This window comes from Lolium rigidum, chromosome 7 (assembly GCF_022539505.1).
Source record: "Lolium rigidum isolate FL_2022 chromosome 7, APGP_CSIRO_Lrig_0.1, whole genome shotgun sequence".
Taxonomy (NCBI): domain Eukaryota; kingdom Viridiplantae; phylum Streptophyta; class Magnoliopsida; order Poales; family Poaceae; genus Lolium; species Lolium rigidum.
In genome coordinates this window covers 129,739,147-129,757,108 of record NC_061514.1, presented here as the reverse complement: position 1 = coordinate 129,757,108, position 17,962 = coordinate 129,739,147, and the positions used below count along the sequence as shown (strand labels likewise).

The 17,962-nt window shown below is 43.0% G+C and overlaps 2 protein-coding genes across 3 annotated transcripts; both read left to right on the top strand.

Annotated features, from left to right (window-relative positions):
* The first annotated feature begins 275 nt into the window (after positions 1-275).
* LOC124674394 (ATP-dependent DNA helicase Q-like 4A) lies at positions 276-9,217 on the top strand. Of its 2 annotated transcripts, none has more exons than XM_047210439.1 (25): positions 276-312; positions 1,040-1,408; positions 1,506-1,563; positions 2,027-2,416; positions 2,538-2,708; positions 2,795-2,925; positions 3,024-3,390; positions 3,471-3,602; positions 3,952-4,038; positions 4,107-4,231; positions 4,613-4,733; positions 4,814-4,965; positions 5,036-5,171; positions 6,029-6,152; positions 6,220-6,290; positions 6,355-6,423; positions 6,514-6,636; positions 6,727-6,885; positions 6,979-7,059; positions 7,243-7,401; positions 7,520-7,575; positions 8,062-8,161; positions 8,240-8,331; positions 8,405-8,482; positions 8,587-9,217. In XM_047210439.1, exons 2-25 carry the CDS (start codon positions 1,221-1,223, stop codon positions 9,014-9,016), a joined length of 3,600 nt encoding a protein of 1,199 aa, XP_047066395.1. In that variant the 5' UTR covers positions 276-312; positions 1,040-1,220; the 3' UTR covers positions 9,017-9,217. The 2 variants fall into 2 exon arrangements, with proteins under 2 accessions (XP_047066395.1, XP_047066396.1); XM_047210440.1 differs by having other exon boundaries at positions 8,405-8,478; positions 8,587-8,695.
* Positions 9,218-12,678: 3,461 nt separating this feature from the next.
* LOC124671991 (protein PSK SIMULATOR 1-like) lies at positions 12,679-16,480 on the top strand. The gene is made up of 12 exons (XM_047208300.1): positions 12,679-12,732; positions 13,342-13,655; positions 13,746-13,838; positions 13,920-14,010; positions 14,096-14,189; positions 14,417-14,514; positions 14,600-14,669; positions 14,751-14,854; positions 15,441-15,557; positions 15,635-15,711; positions 15,808-15,849; positions 15,950-16,480. The coding sequence occupies exons 1-12, from the start codon at positions 12,679-12,681 to the stop codon at positions 16,101-16,103; spliced, it is 1,308 nt and encodes a 435-aa protein (XP_047064256.1). The 3' UTR covers positions 16,104-16,480.
* The last annotated feature ends 1,482 nt before the right edge of the window (positions 16,481-17,962 follow it).

Genomic DNA, 17,962 nt, shown 5'->3' with positions numbered 1-17,962 from the left:
AACTAATCGGACGGCCTCCACGCTAATCAGGGATTCGGAGGCCGTTTGCCGATCCCGTTTCCCTCCACGGGGAGGTTTTCAATTTTTAATCCCGTGTCCCGTATCCCGCCCGCCGCCCCCTCTCCCAAAACGAAAGACCGCGGCCATTTCTTTCCTCTCTCCCGCACACACGAGGGAAAAAAAGATAAAAAATCCCACAGATTCCCTTCCCCATTCCCAAATTATCACCCGTTCGTGCTAGGGCTCCGTCTTCCCCTCTACCTCCGGCGCGCGCACGGCCGCCTCCGTCCCCCGCGGCCTCGTCGGTGCCAGGTAATCTCGCGTTCCCCGAGTCCAGTCGCCTCCATTTCTGTGAAGGTTCCGTGGTTTATTTTTTTGGGAAGGGGAGGGGGGGCTTTTTGGTGGGAGTATCACGGCGCTGCGCAAAGCGGGATCTCCTCTCGTCTTCTCTGTGGCTGGGAGTGGAGGGCGGGCTGTTTTGGGTCGTCGGGTGGGGCTGTAGGGTTTGAAGATAGAGCGTTCGACGGAATGACGGTATGTCCCTCGGAACGCTGGTCCTACCGGGGTTCATTTGGTTAACGTCTGAATCGACCGCACTGATTTTCCAGTGCACTGAAGTATTTGAACGGAATCATCTCTGCAGTTGACGAGACATGGTTCATCTCCTACTCCATTTCTTTGTTGAGCACATACCATTTCTAGGACCCCATCTACCATCGAAATAACTGGACTTAGTATCACCTTATCTGTTTGTTTTTTCGTGGGATCAACTGATGGCCCACACCCTAGCAAAGTAGCAAGGATATCATCTTTTGTTTGGGCTGTATGCAATTACTCAACTAGGCCTGCTATTTTTAAACAAACTATCAGTATATCTAGCTTGTGTTCAGTAAAATTTGAGCTTCTGATAAGATCCCACCGTAGCATTTGCTAACATAGGCATCTTAGCGATACATACATGACTTACTCAGTATCACTTTGCAAGCTCAAGACTACCTGTTCTGTTTCTTACCCAGAATTCTACATCGTATTGTTGCAGCCTTGCAGCTAACTTATATCTATCACATCTTCCGAGCCATACTGGGGCTGCTCGCACATGCTGGCAGAACCGTACAAGTGCCGTTCTGCACACCGCAGTTTCGTTTTGGCCTGTGGCTTTGCGAGATCTTCATCATCCAACATTCAGTAGCGCTTCATGCCCTAATTATTAATAGCGGCGGATGCAAGGCAGCAACAAGCCGAACGCTGGCTCCAGTTGCAGTGATAAGGCGCCAAGTGTCAACTGGCCACATCATGCAAATGCTATACAGAGCTCCCGTAGCAAAGACGACTTTCTGAGTTCGAGCTTTTTGTTCTCTTTACCGACACAAAGGGCGAATCCAGAACCGAATATAATGCTTTCTTTAAGGTACGCTTACTTCTGTTATATCCCATGTTATGTGTTAAATTGGGCTTAACCTAAAGACATTTGCTCACCACATTAACGACACAAATTATATGCCCAGGTCTGCTGCTTGTAAAATTCAAGGCCCAGAACGCCTTCAAGTTCCATGGATCGAGAAGGTATGTCAATTATACTGTAACATGTTATGAATCACCACTCAATGCTTAAAAATGCTATAGTTGAAGAGTTGCTTACCATTGCAATCTGTAGATTAAGCTTACCTTACTCACAGAGGCAGGTCTATTTTCAAGCCATATTATAAAAGCTATTGCCGTTTCTTTGTCTCGACTAAGTGCAAAACTAGGATATCTGCGTTATTAAACCTGAAAGCTGCCCACCAAACGTATACTGCATTTTATTTTGAGGCCAACTAGTTGTGGGAAAACTTTGACCTGTCAGGTTCGGATGCCAACTGGTGGTGGAAAACATCACTCCCACTTGCCCCATACCTCTAAATTCAGTCCAGGCTTGTCTTTTACTTTCAGTAATTACTTTGCTGAAAAAAGCATAAACTTAATTGCCACCAGCTCCAAAGTTCACTTATGTGTGGTTGTTGGTATTCTAAGGACACTTCTATGACAGGCCTGGCGTTCTGTGCGCAACACCCAGGTGGCCTGTAAGAGTTATTTAAGACCTGGTTTATCTGCAAAAGTGAAAGATTGTGGCGGGGATTATGCTCATGCTTACGCAAAGGATTCTTCATATAATGCCAACAAATTGGACAATGTGCCAAGGAGTACAGTTTCCTCCCAGGAAAGTATGCATCAACGCCCTGAAGGAGGTATTCTGGAGCAAAATACCAGTCATCGGCTGGCAGGCATCAACTCCCGTACAACGACTTACCAGAGCAATCATGTGGTTGGAACAACATATCAGTGCAATTTTACCAGAACTGACGCTAAGTCTTACCAGACCGTTCCTGTTGCGGATAACATGTGTGCTGACCCCATGGATGATGATGAGATTCTGGCGGTAGGTGCTTTGCTTTCGTGCGATAACTTTAATGTTTATTTACTGAATTATCTTCCCAGAATTAGCTGAACATGCCATCTTATCATGTCATTATTGGGTGACAAATCTAATTATGTTCCAGAGTATTGACGTGGACCGCATAGTTATGGAACATTATGAAGCAACAAATACACCCAGAGGGTCAGCATCCAGGCAAATGTCAACTCCATCAGGAAACAAGTGTAACTCCACAGGTTTAGACGAGAATAGTTTAGCACAGGAACTGTCTGAAATTTGTAGCCATGGTTGCAAGGTAATTAACGTATTAAGTGAGTCATCATAAATGCTGTTTTGGCAGTAGCTATTTTAACAGATTAGCTCACAAGTTAATATTTGCAGCTAGCTTTTTGCCCAGAGCCAAATTATCATTTGTTGGAGTTGAAGGATCAGTTGCTTGCAGTATCCAGTGAACTTATTGATGGTTCTGGAGAACTCAGTCCTCAACGTTCTGAAGAGCTTCGTCAGCAGCGGTTTGATTCTTGGCTCTATTGATTATTTCTGTGTATATTATGTTGCTTGGTTTTACGAGCATCAATGCTGATATTTTCCATGGTTATATTCACTGCAGAGCACATCTGAAGAAACAGATGCAGATACTTGGGGACTATATGGCAAGGCCAACCCAAGATGATGAGAGGCAGAGATCACACTCTATGGCCTCCACAACAGCTGTAGAGGGGCATCACCCCCCTATGACCCCAAGAAGCACTTTTGTAATGGACAATGATAGATTCCAGTCTCAGCTTAATTTCGGGAATGAACCTGGGAACGGTGGTTCATGCTATACTCCTGCTCCATATACTTACACGGATAGTTTTGACACACCGTCAGTGCTGAGAGATTACACCCGTAAAAATATAGATATTACCTACACTGATGGTTCTGGTGATAAGAAGTGGAGCAGCAGAGACTTTTCGTGGACTAAGGAACTTGAGGTTATTTTCTTCAAAATCTAGAGTTTATTACTCCATCAACATTGATTTATGACAATCAATAATTTTGGCTACGTCTTCAGGTCCACAACAAGAAAGTTTTTGGAAATCGTTCTTTCCGCCCAAATCAGCGAGAAATAATTAATGCCACAATGAGTAGGAGAGATGTTTTTGTTTTGATGCCAACTGGCGGTGGAAAAAGTTTGACCTATCAGGTAACAAACCATGCTTCTACAAATTTTTGTCCTTGTTTGATATGATATACATCTTTGAAAATTATTTCTCCTTTGCCTTTTGTCCCTTCAGTGGTGATTTTATGTTGCTACTCCTTTGCCTTTTGTCGTTTCTAGTGCTCACATATAAATGATACTACTGGCCAAGAGGTACATTTAAGTTTCATGTATCAGCATTGAAGTCTTGAGATCAGATGGAAGATTGGGAGTTATGAATTAATTGATGGTCTTGCAAGGAAATAAAAGAAACCAATTTATTCAGCATTGACTGCTAACTCCATCTACAAGATTTTATTCCTCAAATGAGCACTAAACACTCTTCTATTTGCAGCTTCCAGCTTTCATTGAGGAGGGCATAACACTAGTAGTTTGTCCCCTTGTTTCACTCATCCAAGACCAGATCATGCATTTACTGCAGGTAATACGTTATTTCATTTCCTAGCACATATTTCTTGATGTTTTTTGACCACTCACCGTCTGGAGCAGGCAAATATTCCTGCAACTTATCTCAGTGCCAACTTGGAGTGGACGGAGCAGCAGAGAATATTAAGAGATCTATTGTCTACGTGCAACTACAAGCTACTGTATGTCACGCCAGAAAAAATAGCTAAGTAAGTGGAATGTTGGAAATTATGCATCACAAGTCTAGTTATATTTGGAATTGGCTGCATCATCTCTTGACCGTGGTTTGAAAAATATTCTTTTGCAATATAGTGTGAAGCTTATCTACTATTGTATTTAGGTAAGAGCACTTACTTCATATGACCTGGTGGCACTGTTCAGTAGTTCATGTTTTCCAGATCTCAGATCTGTCTTACAGTTCCTCTTTTTTACTTAACATCTACAGTAGAAATCCCTGAATTCACTTAAGGCTTAAGTTCTCTATTAGTCCCTCACTTGTACAGTTATACCCTTCTCTGTCAGTATATCATTTAGGTCTGTTCTACTATCAATGTATTTTGTAGTAACTGGTAGCAATTTCTTGGGTACAGGAGTGATGCTCTATTGAGACAATTGGAAATTTTATATTCACGAGGTCATCTTTCTAGAATTGTTATTGATGAAGCTCATTGTGTAAGCCAGTGGGGTCATGATTTCCGACCTGATTACCAGGTACTTTCTATCAGGAAGATATATGTCCACGTCAAACAAAAGAAAATCATTTGACATAGCTTTTATATATGATCTCTCAGAATCTAGGTCTCTTAAAACAAAAGTTCCCAGAGACCCCAGTCCTGGCCTTAACTGCAACAGCAACTGCTAGTGTGAAGGAAGATGTTGTGCAAGCTCTAGGCCTCGCGAACTGTATTGTTTTTAGACAAAGTTTTAATCGTTCAAATCTGAGGTAAGTCTGTCAGAAATATATTAACGTTCAACTTCTATTGTATCAAATCATCTCAGTTCAAGTTTTGCAGGTATATTGTGATGCCCAAGACAAAGAAATGCTTTGAGGATATAGATTGCTTTATCCGCAAAAATCATCATAAAGAATGTGGCATCATATATTGTCTTTCAAGAATGGACTGTGAAAAAGTGGCTGAACAACTGAGGGTTACTTCTTCAGGCTTTAAATTGTTCACTGTTCAAGCATGCTCTGTTATCTTTAGATATTTAATCTTGGTTGCTTGAGCAAATTCTTCCTCAACAATCTTTTCAGTATTACATGTGTTTTCCATCTTCAATTTGATATAGTTCTGAAAAATATATTTTTGGGTCAATCCTCTTGTTTATCCTGATTCCTGAGTGCTGGTTTCTGGAAAGACACCCTTACCTCTACGTAATATAGATGATCATTTATGCCAGTAAAAAAGGGCTCCGTATTTTTGTTGTCATTGGGGGCCCATATTTGTACAAGGAGTTGCACTTTGGTTTTAGTTTATGTTTGCTAAAATTAGTTATACACATGTTGATTTGTGACATCAACAATTCCTATCTGAAGAAGTGAGCGCAGCTCACTTGGGTAGGGGAGTGGCCACCCATGTTTAGGTCCTCACAGAAACGAATTTGGGTTATTATTTCAAAACAAAATCACTGTAGGGGCCTCCCCTATCACATTTCCTTTAAAAAACATTTGCTAGCTGACTTAGGTTTGATGCCTAAAGTAATATAGATGCACCAAACCTTAGCAATTTTCATGAGACGTCTGGATTATTTTTTCCTAGATTTAATTGTCATGGTCTCATTACTTGCTTAAGTGCCAGCCATGTCAGCAGTAGTACCTGATGTTTTTAGAATGTATAATGATGTTTAACATTTTATCTGTTCTAGTCAGATGATGTGATAAATCCCAAGGACTGTACTTAGATTTAATCAGATAATTTGAAATTTGATGGGCTGTGCAAATTTGAAGTGCCTAGCATTTTAACTACTGACATGTCTCACTAGAATGTTTATCTGTTTCCTCACAGGAATATGGGCATCAAGCATCACACTATCATGGAAGCATGGAGCCTTTTGATAGAGCAGAAGTCCAGAGGCTATGGAGTAAGGATAAGATAAACATAATATGTGCTACAGTTGCATTTGGAATGGGTAATGTGATTCAAACATCTTTAAATGCATTATTTATCTGTGTCCATGCTAACGTTCCAATTTGCAGGTATCAATAAACCTGATGTTCGTTTTGTTATTCATCATTCCCTTCCCAAATCAATTGAAGGATATCATCAGGTAAGGAATGTGTGCATAGGAAACTGCATGGTTGAAGCTGTTTCGTGACTGAGTATTTTTTTAGGAGTGTGGACGTGCTGGTAGAGATGGACAGCCGTCATCTTGTGTGCTGTATTACAACTATTCTGACTATGTAAGTCTAGTGGTAACTTTATTTTCAGCTTCTCACCATCTTCACATCATCAGTCACAACAAACAAATAATTTTCTTATAAACTGTCTAGATTCGTGTCAAACACATGATTACACAAGGATCTGCAGAGCAAGTAACATCAAGACCACCTGGACGCTCTGTGTCTAAACATGAGCAAGCACTTCAAACGCACAAGGAGAATCTCTTGTGCATGGTATAATAAATTAATAATTCTATATGCATTCTGCTATTCGAGCTATAGTTTGGAAGCCATCATAACCATGACATTTTTTCTCTTCTGTAGGTTAGTTACTGCGAAAATGATGTGGATTGCAGACGTTTCTTACAGCTGATCCACTTCGGTGAGACGTTTGATCCATCACATTGTGCAAAGACATGTGATAATTGCCTGAAAGGATTGAGATGGATTGAGAAAGACGTGACTGATATTGCTAGGCAGTTGGTAAGTGCCTAGACAGCTGTGCCCTTCCTCCCAAACACATGCACACCTCGCTGAGTCGCTGTGAACCTACATCATCATCTTGTTGCTTCTCAGGTTGAGCTGGTTTCGTCGATAAGGCAGGCATGTTCAAGTTCTCATATTCTTGAAGTTTACAGGGGTTCCATGAACCAAAATGTATGCATTCCGCTAAGCACCCAGAATTATTATTTCTGAAGTTCATTAATTCTGCTACTCGCTATCAGTGACAACTTACTTTCTGCAATCTGAATATTGTGCATCTTGGCTTACTTCGGGAGAAATCGTGGTGAAACTACATACTTGCGCCCAGATTGTAAGCTTATCTACTATTGCATTTAGGTCAAGAAGAGCAATCATGATGCTTTGCCTCTTCATGGAGCTGGGAAGAATCTAGCTAAAGGTGAGGCCGCAAGAGTACTACGGCATCTAGTAACTGAGGGAATACTTACTGAGGATGTCAAAAAGAGTGATTATGGATCAGTATCATCTGTCTTAAAGGTAGCTGAGGAAAGACTTGATCCCTATTAAAAAAACCTTTTTAGAAGAATATTGCTATTTTCTAGTGGCTGCCTTGGTCGTATACATATGCTTTCCTTACAGTTTTTTCATGGAGCAGGTGAATCATACAAAAGCTGGTGGTCTTCGCTCTGGCAATCACATAATTGTCCTTAAGTTCGTTTTCTGCCTTGTACATGTTATTGAATTTACCATATGTTCTGTATTCGCCAGTTCTCTTCAAGTTAGATTGACATATTTTGCTTTGTTTAGAAATATTTCCCTTGTGATTTGTTAGAAGATACGAATATTTTTCACGAGTTCTCACCTAAAATCTTCTTAGGGTCCATCATTAATCAAGATTGTCTAGTGAGCATGATGATTTTATGGGAGTATGAGTTTGCACTCTGAGAGTTGCCTAAATTTGGCTTGCACAATATAATGTTACCGGCAATCTGATCTTGATTTGTTAGGCTGAATAGATAATTCAAATGTCGTTACGATTGCAACTTAGTTGATTTAAATCAAAGTCGGAAAGTTGAGATTTAAAAGCTAAATTGGGCTATCACACTAGGGTGCTTTCTTCTAGTCAAAATTTCATTTAATCCTCCAAACATCTTTGAACAACGAAATGCTCTAATGCTTTGTTATGTTAATTTGCAGGTTTCCCACTCCTGAGCAGGCACCTAAGATGGGGAAACTTGATGAACCATCAATTTCACAAACCAATAAGACTGTTCATCAGCAGAGTGAAGTGGATGAGGTAGTGGGTCGTTAGTTCTAATAAATTCTTTTGTGTGTATTTATTTGGTTCCATTCTAAAGGCTATTCTCCATTGCAGAATTTTTCAACATTGCTCTTTGAAACATTAAAAATCCTTAGGACTCAGATAGCGGAGGATACTCCAGGATGTGTTGGATACCACATATTTAAGTAAGTTCCATGTTTTATATTCGGCTGTGCAAGCACTGACTGCCTAGTGACCTGGTGAATTATTCATCTTCAGAAATGAAACGTTGAAGGAAATAAGCATCCGAATACCAAGGACGAAAGAAGAACTTTTGGACATAAATGGCATCGGCAAGTAATGACCCTACAAAAGTTATATTCAGTGTGCATTGTAATGTTGGCAACACAGTGTTGATAACTAGAGCAAGAATTACATTCCGCTTTACGTGTTTTTCTCAGGGTGAAGCTCAACAAGTATGGGGATCGCGTGCTTGCAACCATAGATGAGCTTCTCAACCAATTTTCAAGCGGAGGCAAGAGAAACAGCAGCAGCGGCGGCAGTAACGAGCAAAATGAGGCCGCGAAGAAGCGAAGGGGCCTCACCGCCATCAATGTGTCTGATAATGGTGATGACTTTGAAGAACGCTCGGTTCAGTCCAAGAAACGCACGACAAAGACACGAAACGCCAAGCAGGTAATATCTGATGCTGCAAGCATGGTCCAAGATGGCCGGCATATTATAGATCTTGAGTTGGACGGATACGAGGAAGAGGAATTGTGCAGCAGCGTCCAACAGCCTGTGGCATATGGTAGGGTTTTGCCTAAGTGGGCAGCCGCCGGAAACACCCCCGCAACTAATATATTTGATGGATATAAGTACACCAAGTAGGGTTGTAGGCGTCTAAGCCTGTATAGATCTCGTGTTAGGTTGGTTGCTGCTCATGTTGACATTTCCATGGTAGTTCTGGTAGGCTGTAGTACATGTAACATTATACTGGTGTAGGCGGCTTCTGCTAGAAAATCTGAACTCGGTGGACATGGAAATATATGCACCACGCTGCAGTAATATAACAGTGTGTTAGTTGAACTTGCCAGTTTGCATGCACTTGGTTAATTTATGTCACGGTGCCTGGTAAGAACTAATTTCTGTTCAAGACAACATGTTGTCCACGAAAAAAAGAAGAGTTGCTTGAGTCTGCTGCAATCTTGAGTTTACCCCGGCGTGGATTGTAACAGATGTGCAAACTTTATACGACAGTGATCTCCAGGTGTTTATGAAGCAGCCTGCTTTCTTATCTGAAATGCTCATTTCCTCCAATAAAAGATCGCTTAAGATATCTTCTTTTCTTAACTATGGCGGTGCCATGTCCACTCATTAACGAGATATTATCACGCCAGCGATCTCCAGATGTTTTTCTGAAATATCCCACCTTTCATATCCGAAATCTCCACTCATTATTGAAGCGAGAACGAAATGGTCTATTTTTTCTAATGAAGTGGTGGCAGGAGCTATATGCATTCTTTTCTTGAGCTATTTCGGTGACAGGTCCGGGCGAAGACATTACTACCGTCCCTTTTGAAAAATAGCCAAAGTCAACTGGATACGCAGGTTCACACACCTCGTTGATTTGCTAGTCCAGATCGAAGAACGACCGGGCACCCGTGAACCACCTAACAAATATGCACGTGAGCACGTCTGCATAAACCTAACCATACATCGCACAGTCCAGTGTGTGTGTGGTGCGTGTCCGAACCGCAGGCACGTGAGCATCCACATGAAAACATTAATTCTTGGAGGCACACATAGTCGCCACAAAGAAGGCGTTTGTGTGTGCAAAAACTCCTAAGTTAGCCCGGACTGGCTCCTATATTTGTGTGGCGTTGGTTTTTTCGTACCAGTAAGTTACATAAGTTACAAGTAAGTTACAAATTTTAGAACTTACCGACTCGATCTACGTATTTTTTTATACAGATCCCTCACAAATATACATATTTAAGTTTCAAACTTTGTACACATATACCCACATCTGTTGCCTACGTGAAAATATATTTTTCAGATTTTTTTGAGTTATAGAAATACAATTTTTATACAGGCAAAAATAAAATATATTTTATTGTGGGTCCCACTGTCACTTGAATTCATAGCCACATGTTCATCCGAAGCAAGCAAGCTCGGGCAGACATCATCCGCGTTGTGTGTGTGTACATGTACAATCCTTATCTTATTAATAATCGCATAAAAGAGACTCACCGTATATATTGAGAACCCTGTTGCATTCCATTCGAAATGTGACATCACAATGTAGATCGAAGAAAATGCAGCCACTCATTTAAAGACTAAATTAGTGGAAAGAAGGGTACATAGGTCTACACGCACCCATTATGAAAAATAGATTTTAAATATACAAAATCCAAGAAATTCCAGATGTACATCCAACCATTCTGTTGTTTACGCACAAAGTTCCACAGAAAAAGACATTTGTGTGGCCGATGTAAAAAATACAAAATCATGAAAGAGCTATTTCGTAGCACAAAAAATTGTCTTTTTTACACAAGCTAGTGGAACTTTGTGTGCGGACATGAAATTTCAGGAAGTACATCCTAATATTATTTTCAGGAATTTGAAACATTCTTTTTTAGACAATGGGTACATCTACACCTATGAACCAAAATAGATTTTCGAAGGACAGGCGGCTAGTCTGAAGACATTGACCTTTTGGAGCGAAGGAGGGTTGGCGGCATTAGTGTGAGAAAGATTGAAAGATGGGATTTTTTGTATGCGGATTAGGTAAAAAAACATAAAATAGAATTTTCAAAAGTCAAGTCCTCTGAGAGGTTTTGTTTGTGTAAAAAGAAGCAATATATTAGGTTTGTGGTTCTGGTTCGGGGATGCAGTTGAACCTGAAAAAAAGGTGCATCTTTTTTCAATAATCCTACACCTACGGGCTGAATGTTACGGACTATGCCTACGGACAAACGTGGCTTGTTGTGGTTGGATAACTATTGGGATCGGTTAATTTTTCTAGCAAATCACGATACACCCCTGCTATCCACCTTATTCCGTAAGTCATTTCCGTAAGCAAACTATCCGTATGGGTAGCATTACTCTTTTTTTTTACTTGGTGTTATGCTAAAGGGTCTCGACTTATCGGCACTCTGAACCCCCCAAACAAAAGGAATCGATGCGCCTCGACCTCGAAGCAATTCTGCATCATCTTCCATGAGAAGAAAAAAAAGGAACAAGGATAGGAACAACAACATAACAAGGGGTCCTACATGCAATGACAAAGTAAACAAACTTGGAATAAAACATGACACACATGGCACATGCCCCTTTTTCCTCAACACAAAAACTATACATACAGCTGCGCACGGACGTGCACCCCACCACTTCCTCGAATCCGAATGATGAGCAGACAGCCGGTGACCTGGGAGCCGATCCGCATCCGGCCCGGCCGGCCGCGCAACTGCAAGCAGGATCGGATCCCCGATGCCGGCCGCTCGCCGGCGATCGATCGGACCGAGGCCGCGCACGAGCAATGCAGACGGCGTCAGACCGCTGACTCTCGCCTTCGTCTGAAAGCATTTCTTTTCCCAGTTTTTTAAGCGGGAATCGGTAGCCTGTCCGCGTCTTCCCTGTCTCGGGAGGAAAACAAATGAATCCGGCCTGAAAAAGCCGCGCCTCCCTCCCTCCCGTCCCCATCCCCTGATCGAGTCGCCTCCCTCTCCCCGCATCTCCATTCCCGAGCTGCCACCGGGCTCGCTGTCGACCGTCTCTCCGTCCCTGACCCCGAGCCAAGCTCCCCGCGTCCCTCCATTTCCCCCACCTCATCGCCACTTTCCAATAAGCTCGCTCGCTCACTGTCTGCCTGTTCTTGGCACTCACTGTCTGCCTGTTCTTGGCGAGTTCCTTGCCCGAGGTTCTCTGCTGGTGTGATTGGTTGGTAGGCCAGTCTTGTCGTCCTTGCTAGTAGCTATCTTTGGTTGGGTTTCTTGCTGGAGCGTGCCTCCTCTCCCGCTCTCGTTGACTCGCGCATTCCGTCGAGCACTTCGCGCGCGCCGCCGAGTCGGGAGATTTTTCACGGTTTATTCCGTGAACGGGCAGAGTATACTGGTTCCGTACCGTTCTCGCGGTTGCCGGCGCGGGCTTCTCGTGGATGGACTGCAACGGCTGCAACAGTATGTCTACCACCTCTTCTCTGCCGTTTCAGTAGTTTGCGGGTTCTGATGTAAGGAGGAGGCTTAGGCTAGCTAGTAAAAATTGTCTGCTCACGGTGATCTTCTGTTGTTTGCAGTGCTGAAATCAAGAAAGTCTGTCTGTGTTGCCCAGCGATGATGATTCAGGGCATGGTACCAGCGAATTACCTGACACGGTAAACCTTGCGCACAGGCATAAGATCCACGGTGTTGGGGACTGGGGAGGCTACGATGGATGATTTGGAGTTTGGGAACCAATCCTTTATGCTATCCTCCAAGGATGACAGTTTCCTTTTTCCGGGGAGCAGTATGCGGCACGAATCAACGTCAGGAGAGACAACCGTGTCTGGGAAAATGGCGGCGTCTGAGTCGAGGAAAGACAGATTTGGGAATAATGGAACAATCAAGGCAAGTGGTAGATAACAAGGAAATACATTTTCCTGTGCCATGGTTGTTTTTAGCCGACTCAAACAGTAATTGCATATCTTTTGCTATGTTCATAGATGACTAGAGCTAGAGGCTTCAAAAACTTTGTTTGAACCAGTGGCGGAGCCAGCATTTAACCATTTTTTTAGGGGTTCACATGAACCCAATGAAACTAGATTAATCTCTTCACAATCACTTCATATTTACCTCTTACTTTGAATCTGGTATTACAAGCAGTGAACCCAATAAAAAGATTTTTCTAACTCCACCTCTGATTTGAACTCTGAAACTGAGCAACTCTTCGAATGCAGGAGATCAACTTGTGCCTATCTTCTATACTGTTTTTCTTAAACTACATTTTCCTTTGGCACGGTTGTTTTTTAGCCGACTTTGATGTATCCCACAATAATTGCATATCTTTTGCTATATTCATAAATGATTAGAGCTAGAAGCTTCAAAAACTATGATTGAACTGTGCAACTTACTTTCCGAATTCAAGAGAACAACTTGGGCCTATCTTCTATCCTATTTAGCTTAACGACATTATCCAAACGTACTATATCTCATGAAATCCTTCACCTTCCATGGCAGGTTAATAGAACGGGTTCAGGGCTTGGCGCAGCCGGGTATGGGAGAGCAGTGGAGATTCTCGACACACTAGGCTGCCTGATGACAACCTTGACTCCAGATGGTGGTTTTACTTCTAGAGCGACCAAAGGGACCCAGATATCAATTCTAGCTTTTGAGGTTGCTAACACAGTACTGAAAGGTGCGAGCGTTATGCAATCTCTCTCCGAAGACTCTGTTACATACTTCAAACAAGTGGTGCTTCCTTCTGAAGGCGTGCAGAATTTGATTTCAAGTGACATGGGCGAGTTGATGCGGATTGTAGCTAGCGACAAAAGGTAGACAGGGTGTTTGTCCTTAGTGGCCAATGCGACTTTCTGGTTACTCTGACTGATGAATGTTTTGTGAACTCTGGCTAATGTTTCCAGGGAAGAGCTGAGAATATTTTCACAAGAGATTGTCAGGTTTGGCAACCGGTGCAAAAATGCGCAATGGCATAATCTGGACCGCTATTTTGTCAAGTAAGAAACTTCCTGCTTTGACAGGCAAGAGTAGAATTATACAGGTTAGACTTGAATGATATTTTCCCCCTTGCTGGCCAGACTAGAATCCGAAAACGTTTCACAGAAGCAGCTGAAAGAAACAGCCACAGTAGAGATGCAAAAGTTGATGACTCTTGTTCAGCGTACAACTGTAAGCATTGTGCTCTACGCTGATGATATCATCTGAGCAATAGATTCATGTCATCCGATTCTGATAGTTTTGACCCCTTTTTCAGGATTTGTATCACGAGCTACATGCCTTAGATAGATTTGAGCAAGATTACCGTTGTCAACAGAAGGGAAATGAAACTTCAAATAAGGTTGAAAAAGGTATTGTGTTTATTCTACTATAATAACAAAATTCTTTTGAAAGTGGGAATATATTTTTGTCACCTTTTCTTTGTCTAATGCCTAAAAAAGAATATACGTGGACTCTCAAAGCTTGGGCATTTTATTTAATCTTATCACTGACATAATCTAAATCAAAATCCATCTGAGTGTCATGGCAATGCAGCTTTATTGTTTATAGTTTTTACAATGGTCAGATAACTTTGCAGGAGAAAATGTTCAAGTTCTGAGACTGGAGTTGAAGACCCAAAGAGGTTACGTGAAGAGCTTGAAGAAAAGATCTTTGTGGTCAAAGACATTGGAGGATGTGAGCAAATTCTGCTATAGAATTTACTTCATCTGATATGTTGGTCTATCCTATATTTTCTAATAACATACATTTCCTGGTATAGGTTGTTGAGAAGCTTGTTGACATTGTGCAGTATTTACATGCTGAGATCAATATCTCATTTGGAACTTCTGGTACTTCCATTGTTCTTTTGTGTTAGAAACTTAGAATCTGTCACACTTTTTTGCCTACTGATCCTTGTCTTATATTTTTAGATGTAGGTGAACTGAGTTCTGAATCAACAGTGGACTCTCTAAGACTAGGACCTGCGGGACTTGCATTGCACTATGCAAACACTATCATACAGATCTATGGCATTGTAAGTTCCTTCAGTTCTTTTTTAGAAGTTATCTCAAGATTCTGGTGTATTTGCTTGCTTTTGGGATCTTAGTATATCAATTTCAGTGATAAGTGAGCGACATGACCCGTCCTCATAGCACAACTTTGAGCATTTCTATTGTAAGATTATTTTTAAACCTAGTGAAATTGCATATTGTGAAAGCACTTTCTGAGACATGTTTGCAAACATCATTCTGCGTGTGCAGTTTAAATAGTTAGAAAGATATCAATAGCTAGTGTATAGAAAGTTTGACTGTGGCAGGCTTCTCAGTGATTTCTAGTATTCCCTCCGTTCCAGAAAAAAACTGCTCAACTTTTTCTAGATTCAGACTTATCTATAACTAAAATGTGTCTATATACATCCGTATCTAGACAAAGTTGAGCAGCTTTTTTAGGAATGGAGGGAGTATTAAACTTGTCGATTTTTCACCGAAAAGAAGGAGAATCTGCCAAAGATCAGTGGGTGGACAGAAAACTGCAATTGACACTTCCAAATACCAATATCCACTAGCTACTATGTGAGGGCAGCACCGCAGCACATTTAAAATTTTGTTTGCTTGTTTAAGGTTTCTCGATCAGGGTATGTACCTGCAAATTCAAGAGATGCCCTCTACCAAGGGTTGCCACCAAGGGTCAGGTTGGCTCTACCAAATAGATTAAGAACTTCGTCAATACCTCGGGAGGTAATACATCTAGAGAGACAGAGAGAGAACCACATCAACATAAATCTCAAATTCTAAATCCTAGATTTCTACTGCAGCTCACTATTGACCAAATAAGGTCAATGATGGAGAAAACTCTGAAATGGCTTGTTCCAATGGCCATCAATACCACCTGGTAGTGTACATCAAACCAATGTTTTAAAACTTTCACTTTCATTGATTATAGTTGTTTCTGATGTCTGTTTTCTTGCTTGTTTGGGTGGAACCTCAGTGCCCGAGGCTTCTTGAGGTTTAGTGAATGGGCAAAATCAGGGTAAGCAGCGAAGTTTGCCAAATTTTCTAAACATACTTTTAATGAAAAATAAGTATGTTACCCATGATATTCCTCTTGCTTATATTACCGCATCATTCAGGACTGAGCGTGTTGGAAGAGGACCAGGTCGACCGGACGTGATCGAGACGCTCTACCATGCTGACAAGACAAGGACGGAGGCTTACATACTGGAGTTGGTCGTCTGGCTTCACCACCTTGTCAGCCAGAGTAACCGGCCAGCAAACGTTAAATAGCAATCCATTTAACCGGCAGCAGGTCACTGGGTCCTGAAAAAGCTATCACTACACAGAAGCCGTGGCCTGGCAAGAAAAACACGCAGCTCCTATGATCTGTTTGGTTTTCGTTGCTAGGCTGTAGATGGGAACTGTGCTGTTCACCCAGTGAGGACCTGAATCGATTAAGTAGGAAAAGGAGAGCTTCTCCTTTGATCTTTTGGTTTCTGTGAGGGTTCTTTTGTAATAATTTTTCATATATATGGTGTTGGCATTGGTCCGTACGAAAGGTAATAACGGCTAGAAAGATAATGGCGAAGAAAAACATAATCCTGTACCTAACATGAGTATGTATGCATGCAGAAGCTGCTAAAGATTTGGTTGGTGTCAGTGTGTCACCGATCGTGTCAGTATGTTACAGTTGCTCCTTCCCGATGGACATGTTCAGAACTGCCATTTACCATCAAAAACAAAGATGGAAATGTTCAGACCTGCCATTTACGGATTTACCATCATAAATAAACTGCATACTCTATCTCCCCTGCTAAAAAAAGGTTTAGTTACCAGGCGTACGTGTCATACGCTGCAGGATCTAGGAGGAATTCCACATTTTCCAGTTAGGGTTGCTACTTTGTGCATTACGCACAAGTTGATCGGGTGTGCTTTATTTTGAAGTCATTGCACGCCACCTATTCGTCGAGGCTGCATTTCAAGATGTGATGAACGTGTTAGGCTCCCCTTATGTGGTGTTGAGATACATATCTTGTATATCCGGATGTGTATCCTCTGTAGTTATTGTATAGCGATACATATCCTTGTATTTACTATTGGGTCCGCCTCCTTCCTTGTATAGTCGAGGACGTGGTCTATATATGTACCGCCATATGCATCCGATCAATACATCGAGCATTGCATCTCCTTCTACATGGTATCAGACACCTCCTAGATCCTAAACCCTAGCCGCGTGCCGCCTCTCCTCCCCGTGCTCCGCACCCCCCCAACCCCTAAACCCTAGCAGCGCTGCCTCTCCTTCCCCATTATGTCAACCCCTAGCTCCAACCCCTTCACCGACTCCTCCATCCCCGACCCCGGCCAGCTCCGCGCCGTCGCCATCACCGACCATGTCCCCGTCAAGCTGTCCACCACCGCCGCCAACTACCTCGCCTGGAAGACGTACTTCTACCTCCTCTTCCGCGAGTAAAACCTGCGCGATCACATCGACGGCACCACCGACCTCCTCGCCTGCGACACCGACTGGCTGGCCATCGATGCCACCATCATCCGCTGGCTCTTCCTCACCGTCTCGCCGGACATCTTCAAGACCGTCGTTCGGGAAGGCGATGATGCCCGCACGGTGTGGGGAAAGATCAATGGCCTCTTCACAAATAACAAGCTCCAACGTGTTGTCTTTTTGCAGCATGAATTCTTCGGCACACCCCAGGGCGATCAAACCTTGGACGCCTACTGCCTGCGCCTCAAGGCAATCTCCGACGAGCTCCAGGACCTTGGGTTCCGGATTGGCGACGAGCTCCTCCTCTCCACCCTCACCGCCGGCCTCAACGAGGACCTCGGCAATGCCGCCTGCAACCTCACCCTCATGACCAACCCTACGTTCGAGCGGGCGGTCGACTACCTCCGGCTGGAGGAACGCCGGCTGAAGGGTGTGCGCACCCGGGCGGTTCACACCGCTCTATGGGCCAGCGGCAACAACGTTCTTCCTCATGGTGGAGGAGCTCCACCGGCGCCCACCCCCGCTCCTCCACACCCTGCGCCTCAGCCGCAACAACATCAAGGAGGAGGGGGCGGTGGCCGCGGCCGTGGCCGTGGCCGTGGCCGTGGCCGTGGTGGTGGCCGTGGCGGTGGCAACAACGACGGCCCTG